The 25,544-nt window shown below is 40.7% G+C and overlaps 1 protein-coding gene across 9 annotated transcripts in view; it reads left to right on the plus strand.

The window, feature by feature from the left end:
- Nucleotides 1-25,544, plus strand: part of LOC126456768 (thiamine transporter 1-like) — a 619,041-nt gene that overhangs the window by 109,595 nt on the left and 483,902 nt on the right. For 5 of the 9 annotated variants that reach the window (XR_007585386.1, XM_050092526.1, XM_050092533.1 and 2 more), the window contains exon 1: nt 9,785-9,869. The exons of 1 other annotated variant lie outside the window; for it this stretch is intronic. Coding sequence is in view for 4 of the 8 variants with exons in the window: in XM_050092526.1 (XP_049948483.1) it covers nt 9,859-9,869 (11 nt within the window). In the remaining 4 variants the exon portion in view is untranslated. Of the gene's footprint in view, nt 1-9,784; nt 9,870-12,728; nt 13,104-13,145; nt 13,213-13,416; nt 13,529-25,544 lie in introns of those variants that run through there. 3 more of the 9 variants (XM_050092527.1, XM_050092530.1, XM_050092529.1) reach the window with 3 other exon arrangements.

Genomic DNA, 25,544 nt, shown 5'->3' on the forward strand with positions numbered 1-25,544 from the left:
TTTTCCCATAGACGGCGTAGGTCACTGTTTGGATAAGCATGTTGTAAAATGTTAAATAACCTTGTACTGTCTGGCGGAGAGATAGAGCCAATTAATTTTATGGATGTCTGATATGCGAGATTACGTTAATGTTCGCCAATATCTGTCGTGTTTAGTACGTAGGCATATTTAACTTTAGCCGTTATTGTGTATATATTCTTGTGTTAAGGAGTTTAGTTCCATGTCATTTAAGTGCTCTATGTAATTATATTTAAGGTAGTGCTAGAGTTTCTGTTTGGTAATCCGCCTAGCCACGACTGATGTCGGTTGCTCGGTCTGTCTGAAATGTTGGGCCTATTGGGTAGAGACCATTCTTGACTTGCTCTCCTCAGCTCCGAAGTTCCGTATTGATACTACGGCGGTAGTTCTGCTGGAATCTCATTTGCAGAAGTTATCAATTCTTGTGAGTACAAATAAAGCTACCCTTGCCTCTGTAATTTTCGTCCACTGCTTAGCAAGCTTCGCTTAATGATTAAAAACCGCCAACTGGTCTTCGTCCAACCTAGTGCCTCATGTTAGACGAGTTCCCTTTCCAGTTGGGGTAAATGTTTCCTCCTCCTGGTGGAGTCATCCTCTTTCCCCAGCCACACTGGGGTAAGAATTGCCCGAGTGTCTATTGCCCCTCAATGTTCCAGGAGAATTAAATAAGAGGTTAATTATCTACTCCACCGTTATGCCCAAGAAAGGCGAATTAGAGCAGTTCTGGATAATCTAAGTATTGTACACTATTAAGATAGTTCTAGGCTTGGAGAAATTGCTGTTTGGTAAACTTTAGCCTTCTGTGTCGGTAATCCGGCGTATTACACGATCCAACATTGTTATAGAAGTGAAAGATTTGGTTTTGATAAATTTGCTGAGACATGACTTAATTATTTGCTATTATGTTAATTGCTTTAAATGAATCTTCTTTAATTTGTGCTTAACATTCTTAATGAGTGATCATCCTTAATTATGTAACATTTAATGTGCATCTGTAATGGTACTTTATTTGCGAAACCATTACCATCTGCCAACCCTATTTTTCGATACCATAGATTAATGAATATTTTTCTACATAATGTCTCATATTTTTCACACTATTCAAATTTGGTTTCATTTTTTATAAGTATATATGTCGAAATTTTGAGATGTTGAAATCGATATAATATCTAGTGTGAATATCTTTGTACTTATTGTTGTCTTTGAGGCAGGTTTGTGACTTTTGGCGCGGAAGCGTACGGGGTAGTAAAGTTTTTGTGTTGAATATGAACAGTCTTGTGTTGGAAATGAAAAGATGAGTTGGGAGAATAGTTTGACCCCGTAGAAAGAGTACGTCACTAATGCACGATATCCAAGCTGTTATGAAAGCCTTGGCCATGGATTCCATGTTGACATCAGTCAGGGGAATCCCTTCTGCCCTACAGTCAACCACACAGAGAAGGTATTTGTAGTCTTCTGACTCTCGAAGAGGTTGTACAAGGTCTAAATGTACATGATGGAAATGCCTGCATGGTATTTCGAAACTTCTAAGGAGCGTCTGGGTGTGTTGTTTCACTTTATTTCACTGACAACAAGGCACATGCACATCAAAATATGGCAGTCACATCTGACACCCGGCCAAACAAAGTCACACAACTGGGTGCACAAGATTGTGTAGCAATTGAAGATTGCTAACTGCATAGGTTTCGGTAGGATCTGTCAGATCTTGAGTTGTGACACATAGGGGCCGAATGTCGTTCGATTTTGAGGTTGGAAGAATTGTCCATGAGTAAAGCTTGAACTCTTGGGTCCCCTGGTTTAATCCAAAATGAAAGAGATCATCTGCACTCGAGAAAGGTAGCCAGCCATGATGCCCTACACATGTGCCAGGCGCCAGTTGAATATTGTACAGTTCAGAGGAATTAGAATGGAAATATTTTTTTCACATTTTCAGATTTTTACTCATTATAAAATTTGCAATTTGATTAAACACACGGATGAGAGCGTCCGCGACCTGATTATCAACTCCACGTATGTGGCTGACCTGGAACCGAAATGCTGAAATTTAAGGTAATAGATTTCCAATCATTATTGTAAGTGTAAATCAGGGAATGAGCAGGGCATATCTGTAACAGAAATTATGAAGGAACAAGTGGTGGTATGGAGGCCTCTGCAGCTATTGAAATTTTTAGTCGATCTGTGAATGAAAGGGGAGTGTGTTGCACTAAGTTCTTAAGTAATGGAGACTCAAAAGCGTATAACAGTGTAATAGCCTCTAAGCCTTATGATGAGAAGATTATCACAAAGCTGGAATGTGTTCATCATGTCGAGAAGAGGATGGGCACCAGGTTGAGGAAGTTGAAACAAATTTTGAGTGACAAGAAACTGTCTGATCATAAAACCATAAGAGTCAGGTTGACAGACAAAATGATTGATGAACTACAGCAGTATTATGGGATGGCCATTAGAAATAATACTGAGGATTTGATGATAATGCAGCAGGTAGTATGGGCTACATTCTTCCACAGACTGTCAACTGATGAAAAGCCAGTACACCACATTTGCCCTCCTGGACCTGATTCATGGTGATATTACTGCAATGCCCAGTGCTCAAACAGTTCATACAGTCATAAACATTCCATCCCAACACCAGTCATCGATATCATAACGCCTATTTACAGATACCTGGCAAATCCTGAATTACTGAAGAAGTGTCTGCATGATCAGACTCAAAATCTCAATGAGTCATTCAATAATCTTATACGGACTCACAAAAATATGCTATTGTTGGAATGAAGACACTAAAGTGGGGGGGGGGGGGGGAGGGGTAAGTGATTTATTGCTTTTAATGGTGGCAAAATTGGTAGAGTGAAAGTGCTACAGCATAAGTGAATTAATTCTGGAACAAACTGCATCAGAGAACTTGAGTGGATGGACAAGGTTCGCATTGATAAACCGGAGTATGTAGCACAGTTGGCCGCTAGGGAATCCAGAAAGAAGGAAAAAAGCTAGAAAAAGATCAAGAGGATGATATACAATATGGTGCGGGGTGCTTCTGAGTGACTAAAAATAAAAAAAAAACAAGCATGTATTGAGTTACAGTCGTTTCAAACTTTAGCAGCCGTTCCTGAAAATTTACATTTTCTGTTGCATTTTTCCTAAAGGAGAGTATTCAAATTTTCAGGGAGTAATAACATACCAATCCTGAGTCTACTGAAGTAAAAGAAGAACATAATGTTATGTACAATGAAAATTATTTAGGATAACGTACAAAAAAAGTACACAAAATTTTAACCATGTGGAAAATTGTATTTCTGAAAGCAGTGGCTGAAATTCCATTGTAGTTCAGTAGACTCAGAACATACAGTTTAATGTCCTGTAAAAGTTTCATGTCAATGGCTGCAGTGGTTCCTGAAATACAGGGAAGCCAAGTCACTAAATTTAACATTGTCGGAATAGAGTATTCCAGCTCCCTTTAAGTCAAGATCATGGAACGGCCTGAGTTGACTATTGCTGTTAGGTGTCAGACAGCATCTACTAGAGGTTTGTGGTCAATGTAAATAAAATGAGGTCCCTGATATATTCTCAAAAGTATCATACAGCCTTGTATATCAACAGTAATTCACAGTCGAACACTGATCCTTTTGTTTAGGCTTCTGTTAGTTGCCTGGAGAAGAATCTGAATGACCTTGAATCTCCTGCCCTTTCTTGATGGAGGACCACTCTGACAGCGAAGAAGCTAGCGTCAGTTGTGACAGTTATTTTTGAGCAGCTGGTATAGGTAGTTCCAGTGAGACTGCTGTCACAAGGTATTACTTAGAACAGTTGAAGGCTGTTTGCATGCCTGCAATCCATGCACGTTTTCGCTGGCCGTAGTGACCGAGTGGTTCTAGGCGCTTCAGTCTGGAACCGCACGACTGCTACTGTCCCACGTTCGATCCCCTGCCTTGGGCATGGATGTGTGTGATGTCCTTAGGTTATTTAGGTTTAAGTAGTTCTAAGTTCTAGGGGACTGATGACCTCAGATGTTAAGTCCTATAGTGCTCAGAGCCGTTTGAACCATTTTGAACCATGCAAGTTTTCGTTTCCCTTGTGTAGGAGAGCCCATCAGGGTTTCAGTCAGATGCCTGAATTTCTGCTGCATGAGGTAAGTGTTGTCGGTAGAAGTTTAGGATACCAGGAACCGGCGGAGATCATTGTAAGATGGTGGTGATGGCAGCTGTTGGATGAAACCAGCTCAGAATGAAATTGATCTGATTCGCTCTGTGTTCAGAGTGTACTCAAGGAATCGCCAGCATAAGAAATTTGGAATACAGCTTCATTTTTCCGCAATTACAATTTGTCTTTGTTGATTGTCACGCCTGTATCGTGAAGGGCAGTGAGAAAGAATTTTAGGTGTTTTTCATGACTGTGGGAGTCGATAGAAAAAATTAAATTGTTGTCATGGTACACGAAACAGTAATTCATCTTGAGAAGTACTCCTTCAATAGAATCGGTCATGTCTGTGCAGCGTTTTTTCAGAGAATATGGCATTACCAAGAACTCAAATTGGCTAAAGGGCATAATAATGCCTGTTTTACCAACCATGTCATCTGGATGCATGGTAGACGGTACCTCCCCCCCCCACCACGGACTGTATGGTGGCTTGCGCAGTATCTATGTAGAGGTAGATGTAGATTTGATAAAAAGCTCTGCAGCATTCAATCGCACAAAAGATCATAGCTCCCATGAGCGAATTTGTGAAATGTTGAAATTTTGGAAGAGTAAATGTCACGAATTGTGTGAGAATTTAGAGACCTGTAGTCCATGCATGGTCTCAAGGAACCATCTTTTTTTTGTACTAATTTTACAGGCAACAGACAAGTGCTGTTCTAGGGGTGGACGATCCCCCTGGCAACGATTGCTGTCTTAGCTTCCAGAAGAAGAGCTGGTGCAAGGCACTGTGCCTTGTGAAGAATGAGTGGATCTGGGCTCATGTTGATGCGTCATTTCTAACAGCCCATTAATAAAGTATAACACATGGTATGTCAAGTGAGGGGTCACAACACAATTGTTGAAGTGAAGATAGCAAGGCAGATAGTGCTGTAGTGACCTGTTTAGTTTTCAGCACGACACGTTGTGTGTTGTGGTGTGGACCAGCTGTAGCTGTGGTATGTGGCCATCCAGTGGGGACATGGCCACATGTGTTGGTGCTGCTGCAACGTGTGACATTTATTAAAGCTGGTAACGTGCATGTGTGAGTGTGAGGATGTCTCATGTATCTGCTGACACAGGTCTTCATGGCACTATGTAGCCATTGTGAGTCAACGTAGGTGTCTTGGAGTCATTCTTGATTTGTGTTGATGTTTTGTATGGTCATAACACACTCATACAGAACAGGGTAGCTGTTGGCCAAGGTCGAGACGTAGGTTGCAGATGGGTGTGAACATTGTTTCACTTCCCATAGCGAGGTTAGGGCAAAAAGACCTCAGATGAATTGTTGTATGGCATGATGAAACAAAGCGCCATAATAGAAATCATGTGAGAGACCGAATTTTCAAAGGAAGTCGACATCTATCACAGGTTTGGTGATGACAACTGTGTAAAAGGTCCGAGTGCAACATAGCTCATCCATAAGTTGTACAGCTGGCTCCACAGTGCCATGCATGCAGATTTTGTCATCTTTAGCCATGTCTCATTGCAGTCCTTGGCTTGCAGCATGCACTTCAAACACTAGACAAGATAGTGTGCACACGTCTGACCCTGTGAATATCTGTAAGTACATGTCTGTGGAATGGTCTCGGCTATACAGACATCCTTTGCGAGAAGTCCCTGTGGTAGAAGAGAGCTGACTTGGTGTTTTTTGCCACAAATCGATACACCTATCACTGCCTGTGATAGGTGTTTGGGTACAAGCAAAGTTGCCAAAAGTTGCTGGGGGGGGGGGGGGGGGGGAAGGTGATGTGATTGGGTACTGTTCACAGTCGGCACTTGTAGAAGGGAGCGTGACGTCCACTTCGTGCAAGGCTGGGCAGAGTCGAGACTGTTCGGATTGCGTGCTGGACAGTTGGATAGTGGTGACAGAGGTGCCTAAGTTGATGTACTGCCTGTGCTTTACAACCAAATGTAATTTGTCCACTAGGTCAAGTTTTTTTTATCTAATGGTTCATGTGCAGTCATTGTGAATTGTAGCAGAGGCAGAAGTTTTACAGTCCACAATGTCCAAAGGGTCAGGTCCAGTATTGACATGCAATCCATTAGTGAAAGTAAACTGTGCCATAATTGGGAAGGAGATACTTCGGTTAGTTCCTCATCATAGATCCCCTGTTACACTCGCTTCTCAGGGGTGTGATTAATCCATTGTAGCAGTGCACAGAACTAAATCTCATGCTAGTCACTGTGATACACCGCTTCTACATTAGCCACTCTTTGTTGAGCAACGAAAATTCGGCAAAAAATCCATTGCATAATTTATAGCAAGTCATGTTTTCATGACACTCAAACATTGGACCAATAACTGTAAAACATGAACAAATCTCGTTACGTTCTTTTTGTCACAGTAATTAAATTCATATAGTCACTTTCAGCTTATTAAATCATGTGTGCACGCAAATACGTGACTATAATTGAACTTCTGATAAACGTATATGAAATACACTAAACTTTGATCCAACTCTGAAAAGAGATTCATTTCTGCCTAGCACACATTCTAATAAACATTTCGGAACAGTTTTGATTCTGTCCAACAGATGACAGTTTTTTCTAGCTCATATGTCTGAGCTACTCTGCCGCTCGCTATTTTAGATTTTTTATGCTAATAAAATCTGTACTACTGTATTTTTGAGGTAATTTTTGTCAAGAAAACATTTTGCTACCAGAAAACCACTTAGCAAGTGGGCGAATGACATTCTTTTATCTGAAGAAATTAGTTATTGTCTAAATCATACCCCCAAAATAGTAATCAACACTTTATTCACCACTGAACAGTCATAAGCAACCATAATGGTTATTTTCTGGGAAAACAGAGGGAAACTTTGCACCACTGACAAAAAAGAAACAGAATAGGTCCACAGTATTTTCATTAATTTGTTTTAGACCTGATTCTGCTTGGGAGAAACGTTACGTTAAAAATGATTGCTGCTACGAGATTAATGTGTTGTAGTATGGTTCTAGTGCAAACACGTGCTATAAGTTCGCCATTATACAGTTTACAGCACTGATAATATTAAAGAATGCCTGGAACCTACAAGAAAAGGAACACTTGCTTGGGAATGTTAAAGAGCATGTCTAAACCACTGCTAGGTACTAGTAAAGAAGTTAAGGACAGAAAAATCCTGTCAGTGCTTGATTATTCTAGTGATGAAGGCCTATTAGAACAACAAATTCAATGTTCAAACGAAGGTTGGGAATCCTACTGAAGAAATCAAACGAAAGTGTTAGCAGCATCAACAGAGAATGAAGAGAGCCTACAAAAACCACAGGAAAAACTGAAACCAACCAGCAAACAGATAGTGTGTTAGTGAGTACACAGCATGAAAATAACCATTACCTTGATGTTATTGAAAGATTCATTGAAAATTGTGCAACCATAAACACCATCTGCCATTTCTTCATAACTGGAAATGGCCTGTAAATAAAGATGTACTTTCTCAGAAATAAACTAGTCAAATGAAAACAGCATTTTCTCAGTGACAGAGTTGGCCAAAGGTGATGAATTTGTGCAAAATATTTTCCTAGTATAGTCACTGACATTTTGACACACCAGCATACCTAATCAAACATTGTACTTTTCTTTGATGATAAATTTTATTCACATTTGTTACTTTTTTTACATTTTGAATAAAGAGATTAACACTGTCCTGAACTTTCATTATTTTTGTCCTTTTGATACAAAAAAGTAGTAAATGTTGGTTTACTATAAGGTAACACAATTAATATTAAAGAAGGTAACATTGCTGCTAGCTATTAACCTGTATTTATATCACATGGAGCCTGCTCCAGGGGCAACTTTGCTCCAATTTTTAAAACATTATAAAATTCCAGAAATTATTCTTTGATATCTTTGTATGTTACTAAATGGCTTTTACATTGCCTTAGAACAGTCTAACTTCGTTTTTAAAAGGGAGCAAAGTAATCCCACTTTACGGTGTATTCATTTAAAGTATCTTGTAGTCCATCTCCTCTGGCATTGTCTCTCCAATTTTATCCTCAATTGTAATCATGCTGAGCCTCATATTTATTGGTTGCTCATAAAATACAAGAATCCTTCTTTGTATACAGGGCGAACCTTAATAAATCCGACACTCTGCAGGGACAGATTCCTGACTGGAAATGGAGGAAAACAGGTCTATAAACATGTGTTCAGAAATGAACAGTGTACATGCAATGACAACAAATCGTCCTGGAACACAGCACAGAGCTGCTTCGCATCCACATCACAACAAATGTTCAAAGTGGCCTCCATGGCAGTTGTTATCATGCAGGATACACATAATTGTACTTTGGTTAACACAGTGTTGGCGGGCCACTTGCCTGGAGCTTGTATTAGGGTTCGTCTCAACACCCTATAGAACTCGGTCCTCCAAATCTAGTCTACACACAATCCGCTACCTCCATGCATGTTCGTCTGTCTAAAAGGACTCATGATCACAAAACGGGCTTGAAAAGTTGTGTGACGTGGTTGGTGTAGGTAAGGGCATTAGTTTTAGTATAGCCGTGCTGCCTCTCGACTGTTTCCTCTCCTTGGCCATACAAAAACACCATCTCGACTTGTTCCCAAGATGAATACCGGATCATTTTGCTCCTTACACCACGGTGTCTCAATCACACAGTCTGAAACACAAGGAACACATGGTCAGATGAACTGTCGTTTGTCAGCGCCGTCTATGGTGGCAACGATGGGTTTCCTGGCCATGTTCATAAGACCTTTCTTCCTACATTTTGTCTGTTTTTAAGAGTTCACCAAGTATTTCGTCATCCCTGGCACCAGATCGAACAGATTTCGTTATTTGCTTAGCTCTTTCCGGTAAACTGTCTACAGAGATTATTTATTTTTATACATTACCGTTTCACTGTTTGTCGTGGGGTGAACTGCTCGTGATTTTTCTGTTTAATAACTATAAGCTGCTGCCCTCTGATCTCGGTTGCTGTATTCCTTGCTCTTAAATTTTCCTACTCATTTCCATAAATTAATCAATTAACTCTCTACAACACTAACGTGTGTCTGCTATTTTAAAATTCACTATGCATACACAGACGAGAAACACTAGCCTGAACAGACCTGGTAACTTTCAAGCGTACCATTTTTTTGGCAATCTCCTGTCCACACGTTACAACTTTTCAACATAGGTGCGACTTGGCACACAGATTCGAGCAACGTTACTCAAACTTGCAACTCCAACTTCCATATTTCCACCAAAGAGCTAGAAAACTATCTCCAGCATCTGACTGTCTGCACAACTCAAATCTGCGCAAATATCCTGAGCACAAACGACGATCAGTTCACGGTGATATGTGCGCAGACACATCGTTGGTTACGCCTTCACAGCAAATCCATATTTAAATGTCGAAGAGCACAAACGACGATTAGTTCGCAGTGATATGTGCATGGAGGTATACCTCCATGGATATGTGCGCAGACACATCGTTGGTTACGCCTTCACAGCAAATATTTAAATGTCGGAATCTTCCCTCAAACTGGGTTTACACTAGCAGTCGCTTGCAGAAGTTATTGCTAGCCTCTTGCAGCTGTGTTTACACAGCAGCGCAAGAATTAAGCAAGATTCTTCCACAAGTTCTTTGGCAAGAAACTTGCGTCAACAATTTGCTGATACTGTTTACATATGCTTTCAGTACCACTACAAGTGTGAGCCGAAGTGTAAAATGACAAGTAGGTGGATCAGATATGCTGCAGCTCTTGTAATTGTAATGCAAAACGTGAAAAAGAAAAGTGTTTGGGTTAGAGAGTAGATAATGAGAACATCACAAATTGGTGCCTTTTGCAAGAACTTAGTATCGAGAGCTTGGATACTTCTGAAAACTTTTGCAGAATGTCCTCAAATGATCTGGAATATTTGTTGATGTTAACAGCGCCCGTCATATCAAAACGAGACACAAACTTCGGTACTGCTATTTCAGCAAAAGAACGTTTGCTAGTCACTCTGATTTATAGCTACCGGTGAGCTAGGAATAAAATAGGCATTTCATTTATTTATGTTAAACATATAACCAAAAAAAGTTTGAATTTTGAAATCTTTTCTTTGTAGGAGACTCATACAAGTCCCTATTGTACTTGTTTCATATTCCCGTCAGCACGATTTCTCTGATCGTACCCGATGTATGTAGAGCCATTTTAACGTCTTGAAAAGGGAAAATTATTTGAAGGTATGTGAAAACACAACAATGAAATTAAATTTGTATTGAAATAAACTGCATTTTACAGAATGACATGCTTATAAAAATGTTTTTTTTTTCTTCTAATGCTCATAAAATGGAAAGTGACAAGCTAAGTAAATAGAACATGTAATAATTACACATCGTCTTTTTCTAGACTCCTAAAACAACAAGCGAGTGCATGCAGGTGGCAAAGGGGTTGTGTCTTCAAGTTATGCTACTTTCTATGTACTTCTTTTATAGATGTGTCGAAATCGACGAGATTTCATTTAATGCGCTCATCTTCTTCACTCTATCCTTAAAGTCTCGGTTATGCACGTTCCGTATTTCGGGGTAGCTCTCCACGCCTTCAATAAAATGTTCTGTATCCTGCTTCATCCATTCCCGTTTCTTCCCCATTTCTGAAATTTGTTTGCATATAATACATAAGATGGTTGCACAAAATTAAGTCACCACATTAAGTAAAATGTTAAATATGAGTGTTATGCTTACTATAACTTGCGCTTCCTACTTGCAGGAAATAGAAATAAATCCTAAAAGCTGCAAGTTACTTGCCGATACTTCTTGCGTGGTGTTTACACTGGAAGCGGAAAACGTGTGCTAGTCACTTCCGCAATAAATTGCTAAGGTCGCAAGTCGTCTTGGCGATGTATTTACACTCGCAAATCGCGCGGCAAGGACGGGTTGTATCCCCTGCTGCACTAGACCCAAATGTTCTGTATCCTGCTTCATCCATTCCCGTTTCTTCCCCATTTCTGAAATTTGTTTGCATATAATACATAAGATGGTTGCACAAAATTAAGTCACCACATTAAGTAAAATGTTAAATATGGGACTAGTGCAGCAGGGGATACAAGCCGTCGGCTTTGAACAATGACGTCACAAGTCGCCAGAGAGCATGTATTACAGAGATGAAAGAGCTGAGGAGAATGTTGAGAAACAAAGGAATGCGAGAGAGATAAACATTGATCTTGTCAAAAGCATAAGTGTTTTTTGACTTTAAAAAAAAAAAAAAAATCTCACGAGATAGAATAAACTGATCCTACTTTATTAAGCAATATCTTGTCAAAAGCCGAGAAGCGATTGTTCTTAATGTTCTAGCTCCCTTCAGTACCTAATAAGTGTTTTTTGGCTTCTTAAAAAAAAATCTCACGAGATAGAATAAACTGATCCTACTTTATTAAGCAATATCTTGTCAAAAACCGAGAAGCGATTCTTCTTAGTGTTGTAGCTCCCTTCAGTAGCTAATAAGTGTTTTTTGGCTTTTAAAAAAAAATCTCACGAGATAGAATAAACTGATCCTACTTTATTAAGCAATAGTGTTTTTTTGGCTTTTTTTAAAAAAAATCTCACGAGATAGAATAAACTGATCCTACTTTATTAAGCAATATCTTGTCAAAAGCCGAGAAGCGATTCTTCGTAGTGTTGTAGCTGCCTTCAGTAGCTGATAAGTGTTTTTTGGCTTTTTAAAAAAAAAATCTCACGAGATAGAATAAACTGATCCTACTTTATTAAGCAATAGTGTTTTTCTGGCTTTTTAAAAAAAAAATCTCACGAGATAGAATAAACTGATCCTACTTTATTAAGCAATCAGTAAAAAAACGAAATTGAAACATAACAGCAAAAGCTTATTAGAACACAGAACTGCTTTATTATCTATGCCTCGAAGTGAAGACATTACGATCTATGACTAAGGAATGACGTCATTGTTCAAAGCCGACGGGTTGTATCCCCTGCTGTACTAGACCGAAATGTTCTGTATCCTGCTTAATCCATTCCCGTTTCTTCCCCATTTCTGAAATTTGTTTGCATATAATACATAAGATGGTTGCACAAAATTAAGTCACCACATTAAGTAAAATGTTAAATATGAGTGTTATGCTTACTATAACTTGCGCTTCCTACTTGCAGGAAATAGAAATAAATCCTAAAAGCTGCAAGTTACTTGCCGATACTTCTTGCGTGGTGTTTACACTGGAAGCGGAAAACGTGTGCAAGTCACTTCCGCAATAAATTGCTAAGGTCGCAAGTCGTCTTGGCGATATATTTATACTCGCAAATCGCGCGGCAAGTTCCTCCGCGGATGTAAATTGCTGCAATAACTTGCTAGTGTAAACCGAGCATATTAGATGCTCCAGAAATCAATATTTAAAATCATATTCGTATTTGTTATAACTGTTTGCAATGTACTGTAGACCCTATGGCTGTATTGTAACCCAAATGCCAAATAAAATAACTTAAAAATTATGTATCTCTTTGTCGGTAACTATAACACTAGAGTTCATTTCGTGTTAAATTAAATGTCAAAGAATATCACAAGAAGTCAAACTTTGAGATCAGAAACCTTAGCCACATAATAATTCATGATTCAACCGTCGTATGAAGTTTTAAGGAATACCATCCTGGATGTGATAGAATGGATCGTTTTCCCACTAGTACCGTAGTTAAATAATATACACATTATTTCAGTTCTATAAATAAAGTATTTATTCAGGTTTTACTTTATCTTAAGTACTTTAGTTGGAAGCTGTGCATCGACTGCTTGTACAGTCCAGTGACTTATCTTAGTAACTAGTATGCCAAATAGGTTAATTCACTTGCGCCTTTATAGATAATGTAATGCAGTGTTTTAAAGTGAACTGTTTGTGCCAAAGGAGAACTATTCTTTTATTTAAGAACACTGCATAAGTACAAGGTTATGTGTCGCTGGCTTCTGGATCGTATACAAAACGCTAGTGAGTACTTTCGTATTTCCTGATGTAGTAAGTGCAGTGCCAGTCTTTCAGAATGATCTTTTGTTGTAATCTCTGCAGATTTGAGCGGTATATCCATAAAGTACACTATGTACGATCGCATTTCATGAATCTGCTTTAACCGGAGTGTGTTCTAATAGTTCGTTACGATTGCGTTATTATTCTAAGACCTACCAAGATATACGCATTTTATGCAGTGTAAGACTTGATACATAGTTTCGTTTTTAACATTCAGTCGTACTTTATGGGGGATACATCGGAACCCACATCCAGCTATTATCTGTGCTATATTGACCACCAATTACATGTTTGCGACTTATTTGAACCCTTTCTACTTAAAGACTTTAACAAGGGAAGTACATCATTCTGGGGTTGAGGAAAAAAGACAATCGTGTTTCATCATTGAGGTGCTGTACAATTACTATCACATTCTTTACAGTTAGGTGACGAAAAGTCGCACAAGCTTACTTTTGTAGAATTACATGCAATTCGATATTCTAGATTAAGGGTTTAAAAATTCGTCTTAGCAACATAGCAAGTAGTGTTGTTCATTGTAAATTTGCATGACAAACAGCAGTGTCTTGTAAACAGACCTGTCTTGTTAAAAGTGCACGTGTCTATTTTCCTCTAAAATACATGTATAAATGTTAAGCAAATAATAAGAGAGAAACCGCTAGCATTTACTATTTGAGAAACCAGTAGCTATATTCGAATAGCAGCTTTCCCACAATTTTCTTAGGTGATGGTTAGCTGGTGTAATCTGAAAAATTTGAACAGTGTATTAATGGTTTATTCTTAATGCAGTCGACAGATTAAGTCCTCATGATTTGCGTTTCTATTGTTAATGTTCACTTTGGTTGGTTCCACATTCTTGGAAGTTCTCTTCCTTGGTTGGATGAATGTCAACAAAAAATTTATGTAGTGAAGGTAGAAGCTTCAGCTTGCTACACACTAAGATGGTGTGCTTGTTAACTCAAGAGACTCTCATTGAAGAGGACTGGAATTCAGATCCTATCATGGCCATCTGAAGTTGATCTTTTGATGATCCCAAAGTTCAGATAGGGAAGGAAATTTTAAGGTTGTCTTTCATGGGCCCATCCTAGCATCCACTTTAAGAAAAATCGGATAACTATGGAAATTCCAACTTCAGATGGCCATGATTAGGATCTGAATTCCAGTCCTCTCCAATGAGAGTCTCTTGAGTTAACAAGCACACAATCTTAGTGTGTAGCAAGCTGAGGCTTCTACCTTCACTACATAAATTTTTTGTTGACATTCATCCAACCAAGGAATAGAACTTCCAAGAATGTGGAACCAACCAAAGTGAACATTAACAATAGAAACACAAATCATGAGGGCTTAATCTGTCGACTGCATTAAGAATAAACCATTAATACACTGTTCAACTTTTTCAGATTACACCAGCTAAACATTACCTAAGAAAATTGTGGGAAAGCTGCTATTCGAATATAGCTACTGGTTTCTCAAATAGTATAAACGCTAGCGGTTTCTCTCTTATTATTTGCTTAACATAGAAACGAAACATGCTTTAGAGTGATCCCGTAAACGTGCAGACAGAAAAAGGCCAAAATGATTCAGTCACGTTAAAATAATGGGAAAAAGAAGGCGAGTGACCTGCACAAGTAGAAATGTTTCAGGTAGGAAAAAGGAGAAGATTGAAAACAATTGTGTGCCTATTTTGTACTACAACATTCACCAACCCATCCAAATCGTTATTCTTTTAATATTTTCATTATTTGAAAATGTGAGCAGACAGTGAGAGGGAGAATATCGTCACAATCACGAGTTTTAAAATTATCAGACTTCATTACTCGGCAATACTTCACTTCAGGAGCAAAATTTCAGTTTTGCACACACAAAAGTACATGGCACTATCCTGGTATTAGAAGCTAATAGTTCGTGCCTTTGGAAAGAGAGAGGGATAGGGAGGGAGAGGTTACAGGGGAAGGGCCGCTCACCCAGAGGAGACACACACTTGCATTGAGGACAAGGGCAGGTGACACTTGGATCCTAGTGACCTGCCCTTCTTCTGTAACCTCCTCCTGCTACCCCTCTCCCCTTCCTGAGGGAGGAACTATTAGCTCCTAACACTAGGGTAGTAGCGTGTACTTTTGTGTGTCAATGACTCGTAGTGGTACAAGGTACACTCCACCATGCACTGTATAGTGGCTCACGGAGTACGTATGTTGATATAGATGTATCTACGGTACTGAAATTTTGTCTCCTAAAAAAAAAGAATTGGCCAGCAAGTGTGTGACAATTTCTTAGTTTTCTCGAGTGGAATTTCCTTTTGACACAATTAACACAAGTTTTTCCACTTTTTTAAATTGTCCATTGTATCATTTTTATGATGTGGAGTACATGTTATTGTAAGTGTGATCAAAAGGATTTATCTTAAGAGTTTTTACATATATGTGTACTATAACAGTAAAAATTGCATATTATGAACATAATTATGGATATGAAAATCAATTTCGTAAGAAAGTTTGCAACCAGATTATTAATGTGACGTATAATATATTTTGTTATCCAAACATTTGCGCTCGTGTTGGAAACAAAGCTGACCGGGCAGAATCCAAATGAAAGCTTAATGAGTCTATAATGGTCCACACCAAATATTTCAATCTGACAAACACAAGCATTGTGCAGTTTTAAGCAAGCAAAAATAGTCTGCCAACACCACAAGCAGACACTAATAGCCACACACTAAATGAAACACTGAGTGTAAAATTCCATTATCTGGCTGGGTAATGAGTTAAGATGGGGTCAACACATTGACTGAGTGATTGAGAAGCTCAGTTTGACAAATTTTGCGTCGCACTGACCTAAAGGTGAGGCTGTCGGCTTATTTTTCAGATTTTCTTTCTGTGCCATCTGTTATCTTTTGGGAAAGTACACCTATAAAAATTAAAATATTTATTCAACAATATCTCCTCAAGTATGTGTTGGAGAGATGGCTCTGAAAATCTTACTCTCACTTCCCACGAAATTCTGCCTCAGTTTATCTATTGCGAAGATGGGAAGGCACGAAGATGTAACAGGCGTGGAAGCCCAGCCAAGGAGTTAGTGAGCGTAATGTAACTATAAATACATTTTGAGGGACATGAACTGTATAGGCCTATATCTATTTTCCATTCTTATCGGACTAAATTCTTGTGAGTGTTTATAAATATAGGAGTGTAAATTGTGTGGATTGGTGCTTTTAAGGTCCTGGCCTCATATTTGGGAGGAGGGAGGCTAATGCTCTGTCCACCCATCTCTATTTAGGTGTTTTGTTCTTTCTGCAGCCTTATATGTCAGAATGTATGACCTTTTCCTTGTATTAAGCTGACAAATCCTATAGCATTGTGAAATGATCCCCATATGAATAAATTGGTACATTATGTTTTTTGTTGCTGGTAGTAAAGACTGGTCGTAGGTGAGTGTGATTTGCACATTGTCAGTGCAAAGAAATTAAAAAAAAAAAATGCTATTAGCCATTTCTTGTAAATATTATCTGATGGTCTAAACTAATGAACCGAACACTGCTTTTAGCTACATAACAAACAGCAGTGTTGACTGCAAAGCTGCATGATGAGCAGCCTTATGCTGTAAACAGCCATCTGTAGTTAGAGATGTAGATATCATTTTTCTTTGAAAAACACTGATTTGATCAAGTAAATATAAAGCTATCAGTAGAAGGTAAACAGCAGCTATTTAATATAACTCAGCAAGCTCTCTCTTTCCCCCAAAGTAGTGTTTTTTTGCTTTCCTCTTAAATTGTGTAGTGACATATCTGACTCAAATACAAATAGTATTAAGCATTGTAGAAATGGTTAACTGTTTACACAATACAGTGTAGAGATTAAGTTGCTAGGTGTTGGTTGTCTTTTGTAAAGGTATACCGTGACTTGCTCCACATCCTTGAAGTTCTCGAAGGTATCCAAGGCACATTGAGGATTGATGAATAATGCCAGTTAAGTATACTGATGATCATGGGAATTTACTACTTAATGTGCTGGCTTTATTCCTCACACAGTCAAGGCATGTACTCAGACGTTGGTTTCTCAAATGAATAGTGTCTTTAGGACAGGTGGAGTGCTTGTGCACAATGTTATTAACTTCAGATAGATGCAGAATCAAATATTTGAAAACTGTGTCGGTTGCTGTATATGGTGGCATTTTCACGATGTCTTCACAACCCATTTTTGCATGTCAAATAGTTTTAACCCGTGGTAGAAAAACCAAAAGAAATAACAACAGATGGTCAATTTACATAGTTCTTATCCTTACTAGATCATACTTTTGCCAGAGCATTCTAAATGTGCAGTGGAGACTGTGTGGTAATTTTGCTGAAAAGTGTATTTCTTGTGTTGGATGTGAGCTTGTTAAATAACTTGCACAGACTATGAAATTTAGCTTTGCTGGCATCCTTCTTGTTTTCAATGACTATTGGCTCAATACAGGGTACTTTTTTGAAGTGTCCCATACCCTTGCTGCTTATGGTAGTGTTAAAGATAAGTCCTATAAACATATGCCTGGAAACAAGTACTTGTTGAGATGCATGTCATTCTGTGATATGATGGCCATCTGTATGCTGGCACTACTAAAGGTGCTCAGTGTGGTTTATATTCATTCTTGCACATTCTTCAGCCCTCTTCCTCAAAGAACGGTGAACTGGTGCAAACACACCTGACTACCCACAGATTTGGTCTCATCCCTTGGGGCCACACTCTGTTAATGTGTGTGTGGGATCCAAAAATCTAAGGGGCTAAAGTGAAGTGGACAGGGTGACCACCTTATTAGACATTCTCAACCACTATGCCAATCATTATGTTAGGTACACTTATCTTGTGCTATTGGCTAGACTATAGCAGAATACGTCTCCCATTCCCTACACAAAATAATAGGTTTCCATTCCACTGCTTGTGTTGTTCACACTGCATTTAACAACTTATCTTACTTTAATCCACCACAACCTCATAATGATATTATCACAATAGTGGCTGCTTTTGTTGGAGTTAGTTGTAAATGCTACATCTAACAACAGCATAACAGCCAGTGCAGTAAGATCAGAGAACAGTAAGAAGTGAGCAATAAATGTCAACTAATCGTTCTTGAGACAAGTAATGTGGCCCACATCTCAACAGGTAGATGTGTTATAGGACTACTTCTTGATTTGACCTGCAATGTATCCTGTAAGAACACTGGACACACTTCTTTAAACATGTTGTGTATGTTGGATGTGTTCCACGATCCCATCAAGAGCCACCACCTTTGTGATTGATTCATCCATCCATTCATCCACCATGTTCTGTAGATTCCTTGAAAAAGAAGAGCCCATAGGCATATGGAATGACCCAAAATATCTATTAACAAAACAGAGTATCGCTATACTGGTTAATGTTATTAATGCTTATGCCAGATACATTTAATCAAGCAAATTAGAAAGATAGCTGTGCTTGAAAGAAACTACTGTCTTCTCAGTTATAATAAATAACTGTCATTTATATCTAGTCAATTGCTTGATTACATGAGTATTTTTCAAAGAAATCAGTTACCTATATCTGCAAACACAAAGCCGTGTCTACTGTACATTACTATTTGTTGTGCGTCTTCACAAGAACTCTGATGTGCATTGTAGCTGACAGAACTGTGTAATTGTTGAAAAAACATTTTCAGATATTTTGTAGATAGTATCTTATGAGCTATTTCTTAAATTAAGATTCCCATTTTTCTGCTTTGTTAGAGGTTCTGTAACTCCTCTGCGAGCCCAAAATAAGACACAAAAGTACACATGGAAATCACTTTCGTGTCTCATGTACTTTTTGTGTGTATCACATTTCAGCTGATACTGATTTCCATTGTCAACATCTTCATTGAGGACTAAATGTATTGGAACTAAATATAAGAATTCCAAATTCTTTAAAAGGCTTCTGCAAAATGTACAGTTATCTACTTTACATAGTGTTCTCAGTGTTTGGATTTGCTGAATAAATACTTTGTTTACCTCAGGTGCACCACCACAGAAGATAATTTTGTAAGACAACAATTAGTGAATGCAAAATAAGCCAATGCACTTGTCCTTAGGTCAACACAATCGGAGATGCTTCCGAGGACCAAACCGCTGAACTGTGTGTTTTGTTTGGTTTATTTATGTGTTGGATCCATTTTATTTTGTTATTCAACAGGATCTCAAGGAATTGTGCATACTGCGTTTCATTTAGTGTATGACCATTGACATTTAGTTTTGGTGCATGCAGCTCTTTTGTGTACCTGAGACTGTATAATAAGGACCTTTGTATGAAAGGAAAATTCAGTTGAGTAAACTGTTACATTATACCAAAGAAAATTACTCACCAAAACTTACCTTCAGAAGTTAAAATACCTAGCACTGCTCCCCCCAGGGGGGCTCACAGTTCTTTCGTGTGTGGCACACATGGGCCCCTGAGCTATTGCAGCCAATTCTTCCTTTCCTGCCTATTTCCTTCACCCTGCCCTCCCTCCCTATCCTTGGTCCTTTTGCCTGTTCTTTTATCCTTTTTGGCATTTTGGTCCCCACTTGAGGTTTGACCTCCACTTGAAAAATTCCTGTTTTTTAGTTTCAGACATTTGGGAAAGAACTCCCTCCCTAGTGTCTGCAGTGTGAATTCCTCTCCCCCCTTCCTTCCTCTCACCCTGCTCACCTGTAGCCCCCTTCCACCCTGCTAGGTCACCAGCACGTGTAGTCAGTCCATGTGATCGGGCTGTTATGTACCCATATGGCTGAGCCCTCTGACACCACAGGGATCACACTAATGGTACCTGAGGTGTTCCCTCCCCAGGTATGCCAAGGAGTGGTTGCTTATCTTCTTGGAGCATTGGAACTCCCTGCAATGGCCGCCGTGCCAGACGGCACTTGCTGTGGCTGGGTGGTGCCCGTGGGGAGAGCCCCTGGTCGGAGTGGGTTGTATTGGGGCAGATGCTTGGCACGTGAAGCGTATCAAGCTGCAAAAATCTGGCTGTTCTCAAACAGCCGTCTCTTCAAATGACGAAGGATCATTGAATGCTGCTTCGTATGACCTGGCAACTTTCCCTGCCCTGGCTACACCTCACCTGTATTAGGATGCATGGGGACACATTCACCACCACAAAACCACTGTTTTTCTTGGAAAATATTGAGGACACATTTGGTGAAGTAAGATGTGGTCAGGCTCCTTGTTGATCAAAGCTGCTTCTGCCTCACAATCCGCAGCTCTTCATGCCTGTGATCATCTCGGCAATGTCCCGATGTCTATTACTCCTTGCCAATCTCTGAATATGGTCCAGAGAGTAATTTTTCATAGGGACCTCATCCTGCAAACTGATGACGACCTCGGGGCTAATCTGGAGTGGCACGGAGTTCATTTTGTTTGACATGCACAGAAGGGTCACAAAGACAACTTCATCGATACTGGTGTCTTCATTCTGGCTTTCAAGGGGTTACCCTCCCAGAGAAGGTCAAGGTTAGGTGTTACAGATGTGATGTGAAGTCATGCAACCTTCCACCTTCACAGTACTTTTGGTGCTTGCGTTTTGTGCATATGTCTTCCCGGTGTACAGCAGGCCCTTTATGCGGTGACTGTGGCCACCCACTCCATGAGGGAATCCCCTGTGTTCCGGTACCTGTATATGTCAATTATGCTGACCGCCACTCCCCTCGCTTGCAGGATTGCTCAACTTACAAGAGAAAAAAGAAGACCCGAGAACACAAGTCCCTGGATCACCTGTCTTATGCTGAGAGTATGAGACTCTCCATCCAGTGTCACTATTTTCAACTTTTGCCTCTGTTACTTAATCTTCTCCTCCTCCCTCGTCCTTACTCAAGCCCTGTCCCACTCTCCCTTGTCACTTCTCCTTCAAGCTGACACTCTGTCTCCCTCTTCCTGGGCAGTAGATTCCGCTACCCATTCTTCGCCCTCACTGGTGAAGGTGGTTGCAACTTAGCCAGCGAACCCTCGATTCGAAAAGGTTTATTCCTGGGAAGATTTCTTGTGTACCTCGGGTTTGCAGCCAATCGCCAAAATCCAAAACAATCATCCAAAGGCAAACAGTCTTCCCCCTCTCCGACTCGTCGGCCCTCTTCAACTCTTCGGTCCTTTTCAACTGACCATCTGTCCTCCCTTGACAGCTCGCCCTAAGCGGCCGTCGAGGTGAGTTTCTTCTTCATTCTCAGGTGTTCATACATTTTATGGCCCTTTTACAATGGAATATCTGTGGCCTTCGGTCTAACAGGGTGGACCTCCAGCTGTTCCTGCGATCGCAATGTCCGCTTGTCATTTGTCTCCAAGAAACCGAGCTGTTTCCTCAAGGCCATTTGGTTCTCTCCCATTTTACTTTGCTCCGGATGGACCTTCCCCTTACGGCGGAGATTCCTGCTCGTGGTGGGGTTGTGCTGCTTCTATGAGATAATGTTTGTCGTAGTCCTGTCCCCTTGCACACCCACCTGCAAGCGTGCACACCCACCTGCAAGCGGTTGCTGCCCGTGTTTTCCTTCCCGAATTTACATTTTCGCTTTGCACATTTATATCCTTTCGTCTTCTGCTGTCACTTGGGCAGACTTGATGCAGCTTGTTGCTCAGCTTCCTCCACCATTTCTGCTCCTCGGTGACAACAGTGCCCATCATCCTCTTTGGGGCTCACCTGTTGCCAGCCCGAGAGGTTCTCTTTTGGCAGATCTTCTTAATCGTCTTAATCTTGTGTGCCTTAACACCGGCGAAACCATGTTTCTCTCTGATTCCACACACACTTACTCCCACTTAGACCTCTCGATCTGCTCTGCCCAGTTCGCTCGACGTCTCGAGTGGTGTGCTCTTTCCAGTACTTACTCGAGTGACCACTTCCCTTGTGTGACTCGCCTGTACATTCATTCCCCGGCCGGCCGAAGTGGCCGTGCGGTTAAAGGTGCTGCAGTCTGGAGCCGCAAGACCGCTACGGTCGCAGGTTCGAATCCTGCCTCGGGCATGGATGTTTGTGATGTCCTTGGGTTAGTTAGGTTTAACTAGTTCTAAGTTCTAGGGGACTAATGACCTCAGCAGTTGAGTCCCATAGTGCTCAGAGCCATTTGACCCATTTGAACCATTCATTCCCCACCACAGTGGCCTGCTCATTGGAAATTCTCTCTTGCTGACTGGAGGCTATATTTCTCCTTGGCAGTCTCTGACAAACGGCCATTTCCCATCTGTGATGATCATCTACATCTACATTTATACTCCGCAAGCCACCCAACAGTGTGTGGTGGAGGGCACTTTACGTGCCACTGTCATTACCTCCCTTTCCTGTTCCAGTCGCGTATGGCTCGCGGGAAGGACGACTGTCTGAAAGCCTCCGTGCGCGCTCTAATCTCTCTAATTTTACATTGGTGATCTCCTCGGGAGGTATAAGTAGGGGGAAGCAAAATATTCAATACCTCATCCAGAAACGCACCCTCTCGAAACCTGGCGAGCAAGCTACACCGCGATGCAGAGCGCCTCTCTTGCAGAGTCTGCCACTTGAGTTTGTTAAACATCTCCGCAACGCTATCACGGTTACCAAATAACCCCATGACGAAACGCGCCGCGCTTCTTTGGATCTTCTCTATCTCCGTCAACCCGATCTGGTACGGATCCCACACCGATGAGCAATACTCAAGTATAGGTCGAACGAGTGTTTTGTAAGCCTCCTCCTTTGTTGATGGACTACATTTTCTAAGGACTCTCCCAATGAATCTCAACCTGGTACCCGCCTTACCAACAATTAATTTTATATGATAATTCCACTTCAAATCGTTCCGCACGCATACTCCCAGATATTTTACAGAAGTAACTGCTACCAGTGTTTGTTTCGCGATCATATAATCATACAATAAAGGATCCTTTTTATATGTACTCGCAATACATTATATTTGTCTATGTTAAGGGTCAGTTGCCACTCCCTGCACCAAGTGCCTATCCGCTGCAGATTTTCCTGCATTTCGCTACAATTTTCTAATGCTGCAACTTCTCTGTATACTACAGCATCATCTGCGAAAAGCCGCATGGAACTTCCGACACTATCTACTAGGTCATTTATATATATTGTGAAAAGCGATGGTCCCATAACACTCCCCTGTGGCACGCCAGAGGTTACTTTAACGTCTGTAGACGTCTCTCCATTGATAACAACATGCTGTGTTCTGTTTGCTAAAAACTCTTCAATCCAGCCACACAGCTGGTCTGATATTCCGTAGGCTCTTACTTTGTTTATCAGGCGACAGTGCGGAACTGTATCGAACGCCTTCCGGAAGTCAAGAAAAATAGCATCTACCTGGGAGCCTGTATCTAATATTTTCTGGGTCTCACATGATCGCTGTTTCCGGAATCCATGTTGATTCTGGGTTTCCAAAAATGACATGATACTCGAGCAAAAAACATGTTCTAAAATTCTACAACAGATCAACATCAGAGATATAGGTCTATAGTTTTGCGCATCTGCTCGACGACCCTTCTTGAAGACTGGGACTACCTGTGCTTTTTTCCAATCATTTGGAACCTTCCTTTCCTCTAGAGACTTGCGGTACACGGCTGTTAGAAGGGGGGCAAGTTCTTTCGCGTACTCTGTGTAGAATCGAGTTGGTATCCCGTCAGGTCCAGTGGACTTTCCTCTATTGAGTGATTCCAGTTGCTTTTCTATTCCTTGGACACTTATTTCGATGTCAGCCATTTTTTCGTTTGTGCGAGGATTCAGAGAAGGAACTGCAGTGCGGTCTTCCTCTGTGAAACAGCTTTGGAAAAAGGTGTTTAGTATTTCAGCTTTACGCATGTCACCCTCTGTTTCAATGGCATCATCATCCCGGAGTGTCTGGATATGCTGCTTCGAGCCACTTACTGATTTAACATAAGACCAGAACTTCCGAGGATTTTCTGTCAAGTCGGTACATAGAATTTTACTTTCGAATTCACTGAATGCTTCACGCATAGCCCTCCTTACGGTAACTTTGACATCGTTTAGCTTCTGTTTGTCTGAGAGGTTTTGACTGCGTTTAAACTTGGAGTGAAGCTCTCATTGCTTTCGCAGTAGTTTCCTAACTTTGTTGTTGTAACACGGTGGGTTTTTCCTGTCCCTCACAGTTTTACTTGGCACGTACCTGTCTAAAACGCATTTTACGATTGCCTTGAACTTTTTCCATTAACACTCAACATTGTCAGTGTCGGAACAGAAATTTTCGTTTTGATCTGTTAGGTAGTCTGAAATCTGCCTTCTATTACTCTTGCTAAACAGATAAACCTTCCTCCCTTTTTTTATATTCCTATTAACTTCCATATTCAGGGATGCTGCAACGGCCTTATGATCACTGATTCCCTGTTCTGCACATACAGAGTCGAAAAGTTCGGGTCTGTTTGTTATCAGTAGGTGCAAGATGTTATCTCTAAGAGTCGGTTCTCTGTTTAATTGCTCGAGGTAATTTTCGGATAGTGCACTCAGTATAATGTCACTCAATGCTCTGTCCCTACCACACATCCTAAACATCTGAGTGTCCCAGTCTATATCTGGTAAATTGAAATCACCACCTAAGACTATAATATGCTGAGAAAATTTATGTGAAATGTATTCCAAATTTTCTCTCAGTTGTTCTGCCACTAATGCTGATGAGTCGGGAGGTCGGTAAAAGGAGCCAGTTATTAACCTAGCTCGGTTGTTGAGTGTAACCTCCACCCATAATAATTCACAGGAACTATCCACTTCTACTTCACTATAGGATAAACTACTACTAACAGCGATGAACACTCCACCACCGGTTGCATGCAATCTATCCTTTCTAAACACCGTCTGTACCTTTGTAAAAATTTCGGCAGGATTTATCTCTGGCTTCAGCTAGCTTTCTGTACCTATAACGATTTCAGCTTTGGTGCTTTCTATCAGCGCTTGAAGTTCCGGTACTTTACCAACGCAGCTTCGACAGTTTACAATTACAATACCGATTGCTGCTTGGTCCCCGCATGTCCTGACTTTGCGCCGCACCCGTTGAGGCTGTTGCCCTTTCTGTACTTGCCCAAGGCCATCTAACCTAAAAACCGCCCAGCCCACGCCACACAACCCCTGCTACCCGTGTAGCTGCTTGTTGCGTGTAGTGGACTCCTGACCTATCCAGCGGAACCCGAAACCCCACCACCCTGTGGCGCAAGTCGAGGAATCTGCAGCCCACACGGTCGCAGAACCGTCTCAGCCTCTGATTCAGACCCTCCACTCAGCTCTGTACCAAAGGTCCGCAGTCAGTCCTGTTGACGATGCTCCAGATGGTGAGCTCTGCTTTCATCCCGCTAGCGAGACTGGCAGTCTTCACCAAATCAGATAGCCGCCGGAAGCCAGAGAGGATTTCCTCTGATCCATAGCGACACACATCATTGGTGCCGACATGAGTGACCACCTGCAGATGGGTGCACCCTG

This window comes from Schistocerca serialis, chromosome 2 (genome assembly GCF_023864345.2).
Source record: "Schistocerca serialis cubense isolate TAMUIC-IGC-003099 chromosome 2, iqSchSeri2.2, whole genome shotgun sequence".
Classification (NCBI taxonomy): domain Eukaryota; kingdom Metazoa; phylum Arthropoda; class Insecta; order Orthoptera; family Acrididae; genus Schistocerca; species Schistocerca serialis.